Source organism: Pagrus pagrus (assembly GCF_965226575.1).
Source record: "Pagrus pagrus genome assembly, chromosome: 15".
Classification (NCBI taxonomy): domain Eukaryota; kingdom Metazoa; phylum Chordata; class Actinopteri; order Spariformes; family Sparidae; genus Pagrus; species Pagrus pagrus.
In genome coordinates, this window is record NC_140199.1 from 22,427,740 (window position 1) to 22,445,983 (window position 18,244).

At 39.8% G+C, this 18,244-nt stretch overlaps 2 protein-coding genes across 3 annotated transcripts; both read right to left on the reverse strand.

Moving 5' to 3' along the window:
- Positions 1-1,084: 1,084 nt before the first annotated feature.
- Positions 1,085-6,550, reverse strand: LOC311270712 (peroxisomal N(1)-acetyl-spermine/spermidine oxidase-like). Of its 2 annotated transcripts, none has more exons than XM_084375823.1 (10): positions 6,345-6,550; positions 5,360-5,536; positions 4,813-4,943; positions 4,514-4,701; positions 4,115-4,296; positions 3,559-3,728; positions 2,374-2,459; positions 2,137-2,249; positions 1,882-2,036; positions 1,085-1,740 (listed from the first exon to the last, which is right to left on the reverse strand). In XM_084375823.1, exons 1-10 carry the CDS (start codon positions 6,496-6,498, stop codon positions 1,588-1,590), a joined length of 1,509 nt encoding a protein of 502 aa, XP_084231949.1. In that variant the 5' UTR covers positions 6,499-6,550; the 3' UTR covers positions 1,085-1,587. The 2 variants fall into 2 exon arrangements, with proteins under 2 accessions (XP_084231949.1, XP_084231950.1); XM_084375824.1 differs by having other exon boundaries at positions 5,326-5,536; positions 6,345-6,471.
- A 980-nt stretch (positions 6,551-7,530) lies between these two features.
- LOC311270705 (peroxisomal N(1)-acetyl-spermine/spermidine oxidase-like) lies at positions 7,531-13,919 on the reverse strand. The gene is made up of 10 exons (XM_084375799.1): positions 13,565-13,919; positions 12,695-12,871; positions 12,452-12,582; positions 12,150-12,337; positions 11,052-11,233; positions 10,479-10,648; positions 10,162-10,247; positions 9,957-10,069; positions 8,306-8,460; positions 7,531-8,200 (listed from the first exon to the last, which is right to left on the reverse strand). The coding sequence occupies exons 1-10, from the start codon at positions 13,716-13,718 to the stop codon at positions 8,036-8,038; spliced, it is 1,521 nt and encodes a 506-aa protein (XP_084231925.1). The 5' UTR covers positions 13,719-13,919; the 3' UTR covers positions 7,531-8,035.
- Between the last annotated feature and the right edge of the window lie 4,325 nt (positions 13,920-18,244).

Sequence of the window (18,244 nt, forward strand, 5' to 3'; positions counted from 1 at the left end):
TTTTTGTGTGGTTTAACTGCTGTATTAGTGCCCTAATCGAGATGAAATGTGGTTAACTTTAATAAATATCTCTTGAAGTCGTGCTGTGCAGCTATTAAATACCTGTATTGATAATCATGGCTCAACACAGTTTTACAGTTACACGAAATTGCGTTAAAAATGGCGGAACATAACAGAACCGTCCCCACAAGTATGTCTAGAGAGGATGCAGTCGAAATAAGTTACTCATGAAGTCAGAACAATTAAGGTGAAAGAAGAAAGATACATTTTTTGGGGGGGAGGGGGGAATAGAATAACGAGCACGAACAGACGTAACAGACTGCATGCACCTGCACGCATACGCACTCGAGGGAGGCTGTGTAGTAAGTTTGTAGTTCATAAAGCATGAAACTTGGTACACTTGTACAGTTTGGGGCCCTGAATATTTTCAGAGATGTACCCATCTCTGAAAATGAAAAAAAGGAAAAATAAAAAATTGCATATTTAATCATTTGGTTAAGAAAAATAATTGTCTTTTATGATGTGTTTATTAAAATGTGTGCCTTTGTAAAATCAAATGACAGACAACCACACACGATTCTAAATAATAGCTGCTGGTGATTTAATTACACGTGTGATGTGTGTTCATGTGACGCAGCATCCAGCTGCTGATATATATGTTTTAAACGTATAATTCATTCATTTATTTACAAACGTAAATAAATATTCTCATGACTTCCATTACGAGTATAAGAGAATGTCAAAAGCATGAGTTAATTTCTTCATCAAAGTTAGCTAAATAAAATGCAACTTGATACTTAAAGCAACATTATGTAGAAACCACAAACACAAAAACTGATGTCCGATGATGATAAAAGATAAAGAATCACACAACTGTAAAGAACATATTTGATAAAGTGGTGACAGTTTATACTGTATATATATATATATATATATATATATATATATATATAAAACATGCTGCTAACAAGCTCAATAAATTACAATCAGAACAATAGATCTGATTGGTATCTGAATGAACGTTCAAGAACAGATGATATAAACAACTAAATAATTAATAAAAACAGGACAAGAACAATTTAATTATAAATCTTTAGTTTATTTACAATACCTGACACTCATCCATAATCAATATATATATTATCAAAGGGTAAAGTTGAAAGCTGTATGGAATTCAGTCATAAAAATGAGACAATGAAATTACAAAATCACTGCTAATTAATATCACTTGTCCCGCGTTGTTATTACGCTGATTTGTAAACAGGATTACTACATGTATAATTTCATTTCAAGAGCACTTTTTCCCCTTACTAAAATAAACAAGGAGATCTTTCATGGTTTAATCTTTTAAGCTGTATCTTTAATGTGAAAATATCATAACTGTACTGATCACTTCTTTAGATTGCCTGTCCAAGTTGACATTTCCGGACCAATCCATTTGTACTTTAATGCACTGAACTTTCCAAAAATGTTAAATACTGATTTAAATAAGCAGCAGGCTTCCAGACAATTAACCCAAACATCGTAATTTAAAGAAGGTGCAGATTTTAGCTATAAATCTGGTCATGAATCCCTTTTTGTGTTCCTTTAAAGCTTTGACTTGGGTGGCTCTGACTGACTGACGGTGGAGTAGTGAGAGATGAGTCGATCAGCTTCTCTCCAGCCAGTGAGGAGAGCTCCATGGACGGTGGAGTAGAAGCAGGGATGAGTAGCTTCTCCCGCAAACAACACCTGTAGGGGCTGAAACAGACCAAACAGTTGGAACAGTGAAACTCAATAATTGGTTGTATATATATATATATTGTAATATTGCAAATTATGTGCATATCGGTGTGTTTGCTGGGAGCACACATTAATGTTTGAGTATGAACATTTAGGTACTTGTGCCTGTGATCCCTTCGTAGGCAGCGGCTCCATCATGTTCTCCAGGTCCTGCACTGAGCAGCCTGTTCTGGGGAAACTGTAGGATCCACATGTCCAGGGGTCATGAAACCACTGAGAGCGCAGGACTCTCCTCGGGGTGATGGTCGGGTTCCCTAAACATACACAATCAGTCTAGAAGTGCTGAAAGAAATTATTCTAACATAACCAAGGCTGGAATGATTATCCAGTCATTTCAGACTTATTTAGACTCACCTGTAAACCGGCGGATGAGTTGTGTGACGTTTTGCATGACCTCCTGTTCAGGCACTGTCTCCATATACTCTGACTCATGCCCAGCGATCCAACCACACAGAGCATGGCCATACCTGAAAGTTAAACCACAAACAAAACTGCACTCCTAATCAAATAATCTGACAGTGTTTTTCTGTTAAATACAATATAAACATGTGAGACATGAACCAGCATTTGTGTCCCAATGTGGTCATTGACCTTTCAGTGGGTTTGAGCACAGTGAAGCCAAACAACTTCCTTATCCAGGATCTCTGTACATCTGGCACTTGGTCCACCATGGCATCCTGAATAACGAAGGAGAAAAAAACATATAAGTGGTTGCATGCGTTAGATTCGTGGCCAACTAGTGGCAAAATCATTAAACATTTTTGGGATCATGTGTACAGGAACTAAGTCAAAATGGTTACTCTGTTGTCTTTTCGGAGGTTAACATCAAAACAGTGATACCCTGCCAGGGCTCAACGCCACCTGTGTCAGACATAGTCATAGCTGAACAGTTGAATACTTCATTCTGGATTATAATGAGGAGGAGAAAGAGTCAGTGGGCAGGTCATTTTTGGTGGCAGGTGAACATGATGAGATATTTCCCATTTCCCGCTCAGTTCCGCTACAAGAGAAAGAAATTTCCCCAAGGGAAGTGGCCCGCAAGACAACTTTCCACATTGTGTTCCCAGCTCCTGGGAGAAGCCAGTCTCATGGAGAGATATTTTAGAAAGACCCCTTCTCAAGACGTGTCTTGCCTGGATTTTGAAGGAATGGAAAAGCATGCTAAACACATTGCCCATGGAGCCCTTGGTGGCAGCCCTACTCCACCCCAAAAGTGTCGGCTTCCTTGTCTACACTGCCACCCTCCTATCAGAGCTCTATCTTTCTCAGTCCACCCTCACTACAGGACGAAACGAGACGCTTGGATAGTAGCTCAGTGCCGAAGCTCAGACGAAAGGTCTTGAGCCCCAGGAAAGTGATTTTAAAAGACTACTTTCGTTGTTAATCATTTGTCTGTGTTAATTATTTATACTAATTTCAATACAGCAGTTTAGCAACCTAGCTACTTTAGCGGTGGTTTTGCAGTGTGGTGTGCATTTTCCTTTGTGAGGTTCCTAAAGGGGATGTAGTTACGGTTTGTCAATTTCAGCTTTAAGCTTTAGTGTAGGATTTAGTTTGTGCCTAGTCAATCTGTTTGCACAGGGTTGTTGGCTTCATAGTTAGGTATAATAAAGGGCGATCTGTTTCAACAAGCCTCGGTCATTCCTCTGAAATATTCTTTATATTGGCTGTATCTACATCTTAACTTATAGGTTTATTACAGTATTTTTATTTCCAGTATAATTGAGTCTGAAATGTACTAAATGTACACCTTTAATTGTTGACCACAGGTCTCACCTCATCTTCCCATGAGAAATAGATGACCCCACAGTCAGCATCCCACCATGGCGAATCAAACTCCACAAATATTTTGTTGTTTGTTCCAAAACCGAGTCTCTGGACGGAGTGCAGCTTGTGTAGAGGGAGCGGAGGATGGAACAGGGCTGAATGGTGCTTCTTCAGGTATCCTGATGAACCAGAACAAGTTACTTTATGCTCAGAACCAAACAGCCTGGAAGAAAAGCCCATGTCAATGTCATGCTGCCGTCACTGCATTTTCAATCCAAGGTGTCACTTATCTACTGATAATGTTATTTATTCATTGTGATACATTTTTTATGTTGTAGTTGCTTTATGCTTTGCAGCCTATAGAGGATGCATTTCTCCAAAAATGTTCATATTTTGGTACCACATAAAAATGTTTTTGTGATAACTTACAATACTAAAGCAAAATTTAAACTGAAGATCATTAAGTTGAATGTTAGAACTTGTTTGTGTAGCACAATCTCAACATTTCATGCACTGAGATAGGAAACATCAAACTGTGCGTGTGAATAGATGCATCTGATTTTACCGAGAGGTATTGTGACAATCACATGATCAGCCGCAACTTTCTCCCCGTCATCACACTCGACCGTCACAGTGTTCACTCTGTTCTCTGTGTCGTTCCAGTGGACACAGCGCACAGGCTGATTGTAGGTCACCAAGTCAGCGGGGAGCTCCGACATCAAGTTTTTGATTAGACCTTCATAGCCACTGCACGAGAGAGGAAATGTCAAAGTCAGAGAGACACACGTGCTGTAGAAATCACTTTAATAATACACTGAATAATGTACTTAGCTACTTTATGTATCAGGTTTTTATCTTTATTTTATGCAGCTTGATAATGAGATTTTTAATATGTAAATGCAGGAAATTAGGATTTAATCAAATAGATTACTGAAATAACTGTATGTACAGTAGGAGTACAAACCCTGGGAATGTGCAGTCCAGTCCAGGTAGAGTCTCGTATAGGCCAAAGGCCCCCAGGCCCACCTCATCCATGCTGTGAGATCCATTAACGCAGCACTCCACCTTCAACATGGTACTGATCAAACACAGTCTCAGAGATCTAGTGGCTGCATCAACATCTTTCCACTTCTCTGCTGCTCGTTGTTGTACCTGCGCCAGACAGCAAGCAACAAAACAAGATGAAGTTTATTATCAAAAACAGCTAAAACATTCTAGATAATCCAGGCTGGTAGCTAACGCACACTCTGCTGGTAAATGTACCTCTGATCTGATGAAATCTCCCACACTGGCACAGGGTTCTCCTCCTTTACTCTGAAAGTCTGAACTTTCAATCAGCAGCTCAGTGAACATGTCCTTAGCAGGACCGAAGTCCTCAGCCCTCAGCTTCCGACCTGCACACGTTACATAACCCACAGAATACTTATTAGGAAAACAGCCAACTTATATCACTTTACTCACGCACTACAGTAAGTCTATAGCCCGGCTCAACAGTGGAAATGTGTCATTACACATAATAATGCAAAGGTGCAAGCTGCTGTAATTCATTTTAGTTAACCAAGTATTTTACAGATATAATTATTTACTCTATGCATACCAGCTGACAGAAAGCAATAGGGCCTTGGCATAAAAGGGCAAGATCAAACTATCTAAAAATAATTACCACCTAAAATAATGCATCATGTCATGCCGTAAAATGTAACCTTACATGGCCCCTCATATACAGATTTCTACAATTACTTCTACTACTCCTACTATCTGAGAGTTCAGTCTTACAACAGTCTTTGTTTTTTTCAAAACCTCTGGCGACCTGAACTGGTGAAGATGTTGGGAACCCAGGGAGGATGTCCTCCGACGTCCATGGTCTGGTTCTCTGGGGTGAGGGCCTCTGGATCGAGGAGCCCATACTGACGGGCCAGACAAAACACGGGGTTCTCCTCGGATGGTCCATGGATCCAGTTTGCCCCTATCTCAATAATATTATCACCTGCAGAAGAGAAAAAGATCATTACTGATCTTGGTTGTTGTTCAGCCATTATACAGTCACTGAAGTGGAATAACCCTTGCATCATCATCTGCAGCGTTTATTAGTCATAGTCAAATGATTTACAGCAGACATAGATACGTCTGGTGTGAATGAAGAAAAAACATTTTACATAGGGCTGCGCAATAATCTAAATATTATTGAAATTGCAATATGGCCAAGTATAGGTACTGTATCGTAGGCAACTGGACTTGTTTCAGTTTGTTGAAGACATTTCACCTCTCATCCAAGAGGCTTCTTCAGTTCTACCTAACTAGAGGTGAGTTGCAGGCTTTTAAACTCTGTGTGGGAGTGTCCTTACAGAGTCCTTAAGGACAGGTGTGAGCCCAATGTCAATGTCTCCAGGGATGTAAGGTGACTTAGAGAGGATAAGCGGTTTCAGATAATGGATACACTGGCTCTCTGACAGAAACATCACTTACACCGATAATTGGAAAAATGCTGAATATCGGCTCAGACAATCGGCCAGTCGATAATCGGTCTACCCAGTACAAATAATTGCACTTTATTTGTGTTTTTACCATTTGGTGCAACCCTAACTTACATCAGGGGAGACTATACTTGTTAAATAATAAAAGGCTGCACCCACTCCTGCTGTAATAAACACGTAATATTATAAAACGTGTATCTGTCTTGCAAGAGCCTGTCAGGCTTTCTCTGTGGGAAACAGATACCCTTGTGTACATGCATGAAATGCTGCGGGGCAAATGTGAAGAAGTTGCTACACAACACGTAGGCGACAGTCGCTCACCCAGTCTTCCTGTTTTGATTCTCCCTCCGCTTCTCGCAGTCGCTTCAAGTATCCGCACATGATGGAATCCAGCTTTAACGAGCCTGTGAGCCGCCGCTATACCTGATATCCCGCATCCGATTATTACTACTTGAGAGTTCACATTCAAAGACATAGCTGGCTCCCAACTACTACAGACAGTTCACTCCGCTGGTGGTTAACTGTCTCTGGTTGACTTCCTCTGGAGATGATGAAAACAAGGGGTCGTTTCCGGTCAAGAATTTCGAAATAAAAGTCATTTTAAATGAGGGTGGGGTACTTAACAAGTTGGTAAATGTGGCAGCACATCAATGATCATAGGCTTCAGCTTCTTACACATGTACTCATAAAGCGGTAAATATCAAGATTCAGCCATTATTTGATTTGTAACAGCCTTTTAAGAATTTGCATTACAATGATCGTTTTTATATTTGTTAGTCGTTGCATTACTTTTTTTTTTGGGGGGGGGGGGCTCCAAAAGTGCCCCTGTGGAAGATAAAGCATGTTAAAGTGCCGTCATCATTATTGGTCTCTGTGTGCCTTTAAATGGTTAAATAGGCCATAGTTCCATGTGTGTTTTATTACACAGATATGCTTGGTCTGGTTATACTTTAAACCTGAGTCACATAATAAAACAATGTTGTAGCTGGTGTCCTTTTGAAAACATTTTTCACCCCTGCCACTCAGACAGTCTGCCACTAAATGACTGGCTGTGACCTGCATGTCCCCACAACACACCCTGTAATGGTTCAAATAGTCTTTTGTACTGACTTCTGTCACTTTACCTGACAAGGTGAGCTTTTCAACTTTAAACTATATTTACAGAGTAGTCCATTCTGTAAGATATTTCCTACCCAACAGAATTGGGAACCCTACTTTTAATCTAATTCAGAGGGGTTGTATTTCTGCTTTTTACACATATGTGACCTGAGTAGCTACTCAATAATGTTTTTGGCTTGGTTTTTCTGCAGTACAACCAAAAAAGATGCTGCTGCCACTGTGAGGTTCACAATGACTTGACAGCTTCCAAATGCTGTTAGATTTTCACTTGGTAGGGTGATTGAATGGAAAACATTAGGAGAATAATCAGGCCAATGGCTACCTATCCATAACAGTAAACAACATATAAGCATGCAGGACCGCAAACACAGACTCGCACCTGTTTATGGATTAATCAGTTAAAATTTTAATTTTGCATAAAAAACACTGTTGCTCCAACAATTACATTCTTGCATCAATGTGCAGTTATTCAGCAAACACTATTAACATAATATACAGAACAGTGAAACTTTCCAGTGGTTTCAGCTGTTTGCTGAAATGTAAATTCCACAAATCAAGAGATGCGTTATGGTTGGTAAACAAGTTGACTGGGAATAATCTGGCAAGCTTTTATTTGTTTTGTGATCTTTCATCGGTGGACGATTGTGTATGTCACTTGTTTTTTTACTACTTGTTCTAAACAAACAAACACACAAAAAAGACCCTCAAATATAAAGATGTGGAAAACCATTATCCCTCATCTGGTCCGAGAGGTACTTAAACACAATTTGCGTAGCTCCTACTCAAGTACATAGTCTATAAGTAAAGTAAAATCAGTGGAATTCTCTTTTAAAATCCATAGGATGAAAAGTATCAACCTTCACAGATTCGATGTAAAAAAATATAAAATGTTGTTATGCATGCAGCATCTTTTTTTGATCTGGGTGGCTACATGGACTGACGGAGGAGTAGTGAGAGATGAGTCGATCAGCTTCTCTCCACCCAGTGAGGAGAGCTCCATGGACGGTGGAGTAGTAGCAGGGATGAGTAGCCTCTCCCGCAAACAACACCTGCAGGGGCTGAAACAGACCAAACAGTTGGAACTGAAAGACAACAGAGGTAGTGTTAATGTACTCACTATGCACATGTGTGTTTGTGGGACAACAAAACATGTTGATGTGTACCTGTGACTGTGATCCCTTCACAGGCAGAGACTCCATCATGTTCTCCAGGTCCTGTGCTGAGACACCTACTGCTGGATGGCAGTAGGACCCACATGTCCAGGGTTCATGAAACCACTGAGTGCGCAGGATTCCCCTTGGTGTGATTGTTGCGTTTCCTAAACACACACAGTTATTGTGACATGACCATCCAGGAAAGGCTTAGATACATTTTTAGAAAACTTTTTTGTTAGTAAGAAGTAGCTCAGTTGGTAGAGCATAAGCCCCATAAGGTCCAACCTGCAGCCCTTTGTAACATGTCATCCCCCCTCTCTCTCATGCTGTTTCCAGCCATCTCTCTAAGCAGTCCTATCTAATAAAACCACGAAAAGGCCAAAAAAAGAAAGAAAAGAAAAAAGAAGTAAGAAGGAAAGTGCCCTCTTTAATTAGGTCCCATACATTTTCAGCAGGACACTTAAGGTCATACTTGTGGCTGTAATACTATATGGTAATACTCCTGCATACAAAGCTAAAAATAGCTCTGCTATTCTTACAATGAGTGAGTCAAAATATGTACAGATTGGCCAGTGGGTGGCACCACAGGAAAGGACACCAATTGTGTAAACATCCTTGAGCTGTTTACAGCTGGGAATCTTATATCGTTCTGAAAAGTCTGACAGGTTTGGGAAGATATTAATGTGATGATTATATGCTAACTTAATGCAAATGCATTACATTCCCATTATTTTAAACTGGCACGAACAATTTCTATCATAAAAATGAAGCTGAATATAAACTATTCACTCAGTGTGTACATTACATTATTGAGTAGAATTTGTATTAATATTAGTAACACTTTTAACTAATCTATATCTAATCTTAGAGTATGGTGGTGTGATGTTTTATAGATTTCTTTTGTAAAAAAAACTTCCTTCACCTATTTTCTGTATGGTAATGAATGTGTTTTCTAAAGGTGTGTGGTCCTCCGATTGGATCATTTACAAAGCATTTATGTGCATATATTGAATGTTGTAATGTTTGTCCATTCACCCGATTAAGATGAAGCTCTTTCACACAACCCAGGTGGGCTGAGCTTTATCTTTTAATTTTTAAAATTTAATTTCATCATCAGTCCTTTTTTAATTTCTTTCACATCTTAAAAGGGACTCTATGTAGTTTTGGAGAATACATTTAAACTCAGAATGTGAATATCTAAAATTTTAATGAGGTAATAATAACAGAAATATTTATTTTTTTCCATAACTGAATAAACGCGCTGTTCTCAGAGGAAAACAAGGACCCAGAACACTGTTTGAAGCTAGAAAGGTGGCAGGGTCCGCCAAATATATTGTCCTTTAAGGTCAGTTTGTTTATTCAGTGTATTCAGTTGTGAAAACAAAAAGAGGTTGTTTATTTTGTTTGTTAAGGCATTAAAAGTCATTCAATGAAGATATTTATCTTATGATTTAAATTTCTTCCCCAAAACTACATAGTGCACCTTTAATATGATGCGATGTGCTGTATTTCCTGTTGTTCATTGCAACAGTCTCCTCTTTGCAAGGCAGTTATTCTACTTTCAGAAAAAAAGCAAAACAGTGAAGTATTGCTATCCATTTTCATCCATACTAACAATTAGGAGACAGCTACAGGTAGAGACCACAGATCTGAAACTCACCTGTGAATGTGCGGATGAGCTCTGTGATGGAACATCTGAGCTCCTCTTCAGGAAGTGACTCCATATACTCTGACTCATGCCCAGCGATCCAGCCGCAGAGAACATGGCTACCCCTGAGAGTTTAATGAGAATTGACAAGAGGAGTCACATAGCTGTTGTAAACGTTTTATATAGAGAAGACTGAGAAACCGTCACCTGTTTGTACCTTTCAGAGGACTTGAGCACATTGAACGTGGACATCTTTCTTATCCAGGATTTGCTTATATCCTTCACGTGGTCCAAAATGTCCGCCTAAAGACACAAAGGGTGTAAAACAAACAATCGATGTGTGTGTGAGTGTATTCATTTGTCAGTGATGCACTAAGTACAGGAAACAAATCAATTAGATCTGACAAAGCCTGATATTTAAGCATGCTGCCACAGTGCAAACATTACAGAACAATGAGACGCTTAATAGTATTTACACAAGGGTTCTGTGCATGCTTGTAAAGGCACTGTGTGATTCATGGCTGCAATACAGACCTCATCTTCCCACACCAGGTGAATGATGTCACAGTCAGCATCCCACCACGGTGACTCAAACTCCACAAATATTTTGTTGCATGTCCCAAATCCCAGTTTCTGGACGGAGTGGAGCTTGTGTGCCGGGAGAGGAGGACAGAACAGGGTTGAATGGTGCTTCTTAAGGTATCCTGATGAGAAAAAACATAGATGAGAGATTTTGCCTTACCACTAACCCTGAGGTAACGACGGTTATATGAGGCTATTGTGAGCAACAAGCCTGACTGTTTTATGGCAATATAGAATTTTTATGATTCTTGCATGCGTGTGATGAACTACCTTGTTTTGTCAGATATTTATTTAGTTGGATTAACCAGACACAGACATTCCCATCTGGTTACTTAATCTGATTTTCCAAAATAATTATTATATCAGAATGTCCTGTATATTGTTAATATAATGTATTTAGTGGATATCGACTACCCCATCTGTATAGTCAAAATAATGTTTCCCGAATAGCACACTGCCACAAATAATAAACTTAAAATGAACACAACTCTATATCAGTAGTACAGGATGTGTGTAGAAATGTACCTAGAGGTATTGTGACAATAACATGATCAGCAGCGATCCTCTCCCCGTCATCACACTCAACCATCACAGTGTTCACTCCGTTCTCTGTGTTGTTCCAGTGGACACAGCGCACAGGCCGATTGTAGGTCACCAAGTCAGCGGGGAGCTCTGACATCAAGTTTTTGATTAGACCTTCAAAGCCACTGCAAGAGAAAGGCATGAGTAGAAGTTACCTGGATGCAGATGTATAAGCTTCTAATTAAGATAGATATTGGTTTATCTCAGTAAGGCTCTGTCTCAGCACCCCAAGGAGCCTGACAAGATGATCTCAACAATAATATTTTAATATTGATAATATTTGTTTTAAGGTGTAGTCAGGCTAGATCGCCTGGATTAGAGAGTGTGAGACTCTGGCACCACACCTGTACACACAGCAAAAGGAAGACAGAGCAGAAGAAGATTCCAGAATGGATTACCAGAGTGTATTCAAGTCAAGTCAAGAAAAACTTTATTTACATAGCCTAATGTCTTTAATAGAATTTACCTCAGGCGGCTTTACAATTTGTACAGCATACAGCACCTATGATTTGGGTAAGGGAAAACTCTTTTTACAGGGAAAAAAATGGATAAGTAATAAGTATCAAGTGTCTCAAAAACTGAGACAGAACTGAGTGCATGTTTTTTTTTATTATATTACTTATTTAGAGTGATTCCTGTAAAATGACAGAAAACTGTTTATAATTTGATTTTTTAACAATTTCTCAGAGTCAAAGTGAATGTCTTCAAATGTGTCCAGTCCAAAACAAAAAAGAACTCAGCTTACTTTCATGTATGAAGAAGACAAGCAGCAGACCCTCACATATTCTGAATTATTGCCAATTAATTTTCTATCAACTGACAAATCTATTAATCATTTCGACTCTACTGATAGACAGGGACTGCGACCACCTGATTGGGTGGTGAATACATTGATCTGTCTCAGGGTGCCTTGGAGGAGCCTAATCAGAGTAAACCAAGGCCAAATAAAGCTGAGCATGTTTAGCACCTCACTAAGTATAACATTTAAGTTTATTCCTTTTATTAAGAGTGAATATGTTTGTAAGATGGTGGAGTACAAACCCTGGGAATGTGCAGTCCAGTCCACTTAGACCTTCGAACATGTTGAATCCCACCAGGTCTATCTCATCCATGCTGTGACTTGCACTGGCACAGAGCTCATCCTTCAGCTTGGCACTGAGGCCACACAGTAGCAGGTCCTGGGTATTTTTATCCTTGTCCTTCCACCTCTCTGCTGCTCGCTGTCGAGCCTGCACACAGTACCACACACCCACAGAGAGCACACACAGGATCTATTATACCATCCAAGAACTTTTCAGATCATGCGGCTGAAAAATAATTTTGCTGATTGAGCGGTGACATACTTCTGATCGCATGAAATGTCCTAAGCTGGCCCAGGGGTGGTCTCTGTTATTGTGAAATTGTAAAGTTTCATCCATGAGCTCATTATACATCTCCAGAGCAGGTCTCATGAGTTCAGTACTCAGCCTCTGACCTGCACATCACCCACAGAATATAAAATATTCATTTGTTTTGCACTTCCACAAAGTAATCAATAGGATAACTTGAAATAGGGGAAAAAAGGGGATGTTACAACATCCAGTGACCTGAACTGCTGAACCAGTTGGGAATCCATGGAGGACGTTCATCAATGTCCATGGCCTGGTTCTCCGGGTCGAGGGCCTCTGGATCCAGGAGCCCATAGTCACGAGCCAGACAAAAGAGTGGGTTCTCCTCAGATGGACCGTGGATATAACTCGCTCCTATCTCTGTGACGTTATTACCTGTAGAGGGTAAACAGGATTGCGTGGTTGAAGTTACAACTAATATTCAAGTCAGTGAAAAGGGATGCTGCAGCAATGCACCATATGAGGAAAATAATGTGTTTTTTGAAAATTAAAGTATGTAGACCTACTCTACCAGGACCCCAAAATAAAAGTATGAACATGAAAATGAGCAAAAATATGACCTCTTTAAAAAAGGTTCACAGCATCTTTATAAATCAATTTGGAGTCTTGGGGCTTCTGGAGATTTGGATTACGCCAGACGAAGCTGTACGGAGCCCTTTTATATTCATGTCCAGTTGTTTAATTCACATTTTAAAACAAGTCCCCATCTACTTCAGTTGTTCAGGAGAATGCTGCAACACTGTTTTGCTGTGAAGCTCCAGAAATGCTTTGTGGACTAGAAACTTCACCTGACTTTCCATCTGCATGGAGGTGAGAAGATGATGAGGCTGATGAGTGGATTTTCATTTTGGATTGAACTTTAAAATATACATCCAAAGAAACAAAAAAGAAGAAATGTAGGGATCTGTTTGTTTCATGGGAACAGTTTGAGAGTGATACTGCTGGGGGGATCTCACCATGTCTACACTAGAGCTCGTAGAGAGGTGGAGCCAGTCATAATGAGTTATGGCGACCGGTGAAGGCAGTACAACATTATTACACAGAAAGAGACACAGCAATGTCGCTCACCCAGTCTCCCTGTTTTGATTCTCCCTCCGCTCCTCGCAGTCGCTTCAAGTATCCGCACATGATGAAATCCAGCTTTAACGAGCCTGTGAGCCGCCGCTATACCTGATATCCCGCATCCGATGACAACTATCTGTGGATCCGCGCTCGCAGCCATATCGCTTCACGTTAAACGGACAGTTCCGTTGTCTCCAACTCATTTGAAGCTTAACTCGGGGCCAGTGTGAAGTCATATGATAAAAACTGCGTCCAGACAACGTACAGGATATGGACGTGACCGCTACTTCCCCTGTACTGTACGTACTTCACCCAAGCCCCCAGGAAACTGCGTCCAAGTCAGCCGTCATTCGCGATTGCGTGATCAAATGAGCCGCACCAATATTTCCAATGCGCGATTCATGTAACATTTACGGTAATGGCAACGCAGCGTCCTGTGAGAAGACTCTTCAGAGTACAGGCTCACAGGTGTTGGACGGAAGTCACAGAGATGCTTTTCCAGACTGTTCCCTTCTTACAGATAAAGATGGCCATCCAACTTTGTCATAAAGAGCACAGTGATGTAGTACGGAGCTCTAAACCCATCACCTGTAATAAAATGTGCAGAATGATACACTTCATCAAGGGGCTTCAATGTTGAGAGAGCAGCATGCATGTAAATCACATCCCCATAATCTAGAGCAGGTAAAAAAAGTGTCAAATAACTTAATTTTGTGCTGAAACTTTATAAAAATTAAGCTGGATCTGGGACTTTTAGGTCATCCACCAAGCTTGAGAGTGCCATGGCTCCTTTAAGAAGGGGGCAGTTTGTAGTGAGTGAGTGGAGAGCGATGGTTGTTGACGGAGCTGATAAGGGGCCCTCCTACCTGACCTGTGACCCATGTGAACCTTTGCCATTGCTGCACAGTTGCATATTCCTCCCTCCTTTTAAACAGTTTGCTCTCTCTGATGGAATTAAAGTAAGAGAATGAGATATAAACAAGCAGTTTTTATTGGATAGAATATTTTCCATAGAATCTTAAGATCATTGAATATTGACATTAACACAAATAGATAGAAAAGAAAACTGATTTTGGAGTCTCATACTCATCAAATACTGATGCTTTGGGATTGTAGATCGGGCCTTGTTCAGGAATAACTCCTTACCCCTGTTCATATTGGAACCAAAGTTATGTTTTTCAAATAGCATTCAAGGTCTGACAGGTGATGTAAAGAATCTCAGTCACTTAAAGAACATCACCTGTGCAGTATTTTCCATCTACACCGAAACATCAGTCTGTTTGTTTTTTACGAGTTTTATTTTCTTATATGTTAGAAAATGTTAATGAGAGGTTGGAGTAGTTTGATAAGTGACTATATAATTATTTAATTATTTTTTTGTATTCAAACATTTTGTTATATAATTATGTATTTATTTATTTTTCCATTTAATTATATAATTATCTCTGCATTTATATATCTAATTTCTGCTCTTATAATCCCACCAAAGTTGGCATCTGCAGAAACCTGCTGCACCCCTAATGTCTGCCTGATAAGCAATGTGTGCCTCAATTCAATTAAAGTCTGTGATGGATAAAAACCGAGTCATCTCTCTGAGAAGTCTTATCATCTGACACATTTCGTGGCATGTATGCACACGCCTTCGAAGTTGCTTTTCTTGTTTGGTAACTCACCAACCTTAATAACAACTGCATGCCCGGTGTGGCTAAACATCATTTTTCATAGGGGAGGTTCCTCCTGTCAAATCTTACCATTTAATAGTTGTAATCCTGGCCTGCATAATCCTTTTAGTGAAATATCATAATCATATATCAAGAACAATAAATAATCAATCCTTGTAACAGAAAACAATTTGTCAAGTCATTTTTATTTTCCTCATAAATTGGCTCTTGTCCAGACCCTGCTCTAAAGGGCAACTCTACTCTATAAAACATCACAGAGAATTTAGTGGAATTAACAAAAGTAAATATATTTGTTTAATCATTAAAAAAAAAAAAAATCCCCATCCAAAGTCTCTAAGGAAACATGATTAGAATATTTGCAGACTTCCCAGCACCCCTTTTGGTTGATTCGATTTATATTATGAAAACAACATTGAAGGTAAGTATTAAATTCAGTCCATACCCCCTTAAATAGGTAGACTCTGTGCGTTTGTGGCTATTTGCCACTGCATCCTGACTGTTGAAAAGTGGATGAGTAGTGTGTATGACTGAGCTTACCTGATGGCAGTGAAAACAAGTGATGGCCTGAATAAGTGTGGTCTCTGATAACACAAGTGCTATTTTCCTGCACCTGACTTGATTCTCCCTAGTATTTTGGATGCCCATGTTGGGACCCACAGATGAAGTTGTTCATTGTGGGTTTCAAAATGGACTCTGAACTCAACTCAGTTCCCCCAGAATTCCCCAAGAGACCCAGCTTTGAGCTTCTGTTGGTCAGTGTGACAGACCCCCCACTAACCAGATAGTCAAAACTCCGGCATCCTTTGTTCTCTCTCTCTTCTCCATCTCTTTCCCCACGGGGCTGCTGGGATTACAACGCTGGCATCAGCTAAGGAACCACCAGCACCTTTTCTTCAAAGACTGGCAACGTTAAAATGGGCCTAGATAGCACACAGCATAGCATAACACGGCTAAGCACAGACCTCTTGTGGTTGATGTTATGCGCATGTGTTCAATCTACGTATGTGTTTGTTCACTGTTTAGGTGTTATTGTGATCTCTGTGTAGTCAGGTTATTTGCTACATGGCTAATTTGATGCTAGTTGAATTATGCTTCACACAGACTCAGGGTCTTTGCATGTAACTAACAATATTCCCTAGCTCGGCACCATGTCACACACACGTACACACATACACACCTGTATTTAGTACATGTTAGTTGTGTGTTTTCATCTTTGTGTTAAATAAAAGACTTTTGAGGCGTCATACTGTCTATTTAATATTGTACATGAGTGAATGTTGTCAACCTCTACCCTGTCAAGGACTCCAAAGTCCTTCGACCATTACTAGCCGTTATGGTTATTGTGGTTGTAATCATTAAGTTAATTATTATTAAGATTTACAAACTGACAGTTAAGTACCTTTTCATGAGACTGAGTTGGTGAATTGGTTGTCTTTTCCCTTCTTCAAGGGTCGTGCCCCGAGGTGATCTACTGAAGGCCAAATTTTACCCAAATTCCCTATTAATGTGGCATAAAGCACTACATCCACTTAACAATTTTGTTGTTTGTTGCCACAGGTCATGCACGCACAGGTTTTTTTTTAGCACTCAAGCATGTAAACCCATTCTAGAAGTGACCCAAATTATAATTATGAACCTGAAAATAAGCACACATTATGTCACCTTTGAACCTCCTGTATGAACACTTGCACTACCTGTGCACTGATAGAAATTCAAGACATACCAAATTTCTTCAGCCATCTGAGAAAACAGCATTTGCTGTGTCCTAATCAGAATGCAGTCAATGTTCTGTTTTTGGCCTCATTACATTTTGACATCATCATATCCCGACCTCTATACCAGTATGACATTGTAATAATAATAATAATAATAATATGTGCTGATATAAAAAATCTTTTTTAAAGAACATAATGCAGAAAAAGATGCCTATAATTATTAAATTCCAAATGAAGTTTATTGTTGAATTGTAAAATGTCCTGCTTCAAGTACATATCTTTAGTTACCACATTCAAGAATATCAGCTTAAATTGATATTGGACTCTTTTACTTGGTAATATCGGAATCAGTCGGACTCTACATCATGTTTCCTCACAGATCTATCTGGTTCAGTTTAACCACCAGTCTCACTGTGAGTGTGTGTGTGTTTCAGACAGAGGGGGGGTATTTTTATTAGGGCCCGAGCAGGGAACCTGCAAGGACCCTATTGTAATTGTAATGATTATTATTATTAGGGCCCGAGCACGAATCTCGTGCGAGGACCTATTGGATTCGCTCCAATTATTATTATTATTATTATTATTATTATTATTAGGGCCCGAGCACGAATCTCGTGCGAGGCCCTATTGGATCCGCTCGGATTATTATTATTCTTCCATCCCCAAAATCGCATTTTTCACTGCCTGAACATACCCCAAAACTCACCAAACTTGGAATATAGATCAGACCTGGCGAAAAATTTTATAATCTATTGTTGTTGTGAATTTTCACCACTAGGTGGCGCTATAGTCAAGGAAAGTGCGTTTTGGCTAATAACTCCCGCATAATTTATCACACATTCAAAAACCTTATATCCCCGCCTTCAGTGAATTGTGCTGAATCTCCTGATATAGGCCACGCCCACTTCCGCCCAGCGTTTTTTTTCGCTAGCTCGCCAAATGTCGCAAACCTACTTTTTCGAACTCCTCCCAGGCAATTTCACCCATTTGCACCAAACTTTGCACACAGCATCTGTGGACCCTTCTGACAAAAAGTTATTAAAAGAATTTTGATATTCCAAAGAATACTCAAGTTATTAAATAACAACTTCCTGCAGATTTCGTTCCAAACAGGAAGTGTTGCATATCTCCACGTCGGTGTGTCCGAATGACTTCAAACTCAGGATCCTACTTCCACATGAGCTTCTAAGGCTCTGTGCAAAATTTGGGATGATGACCACCAGGTGGCGCTGTTTAAATTGAAGTAATTTATATCTCAACATCGGTTAGTCGGATTAACACAAAACTTG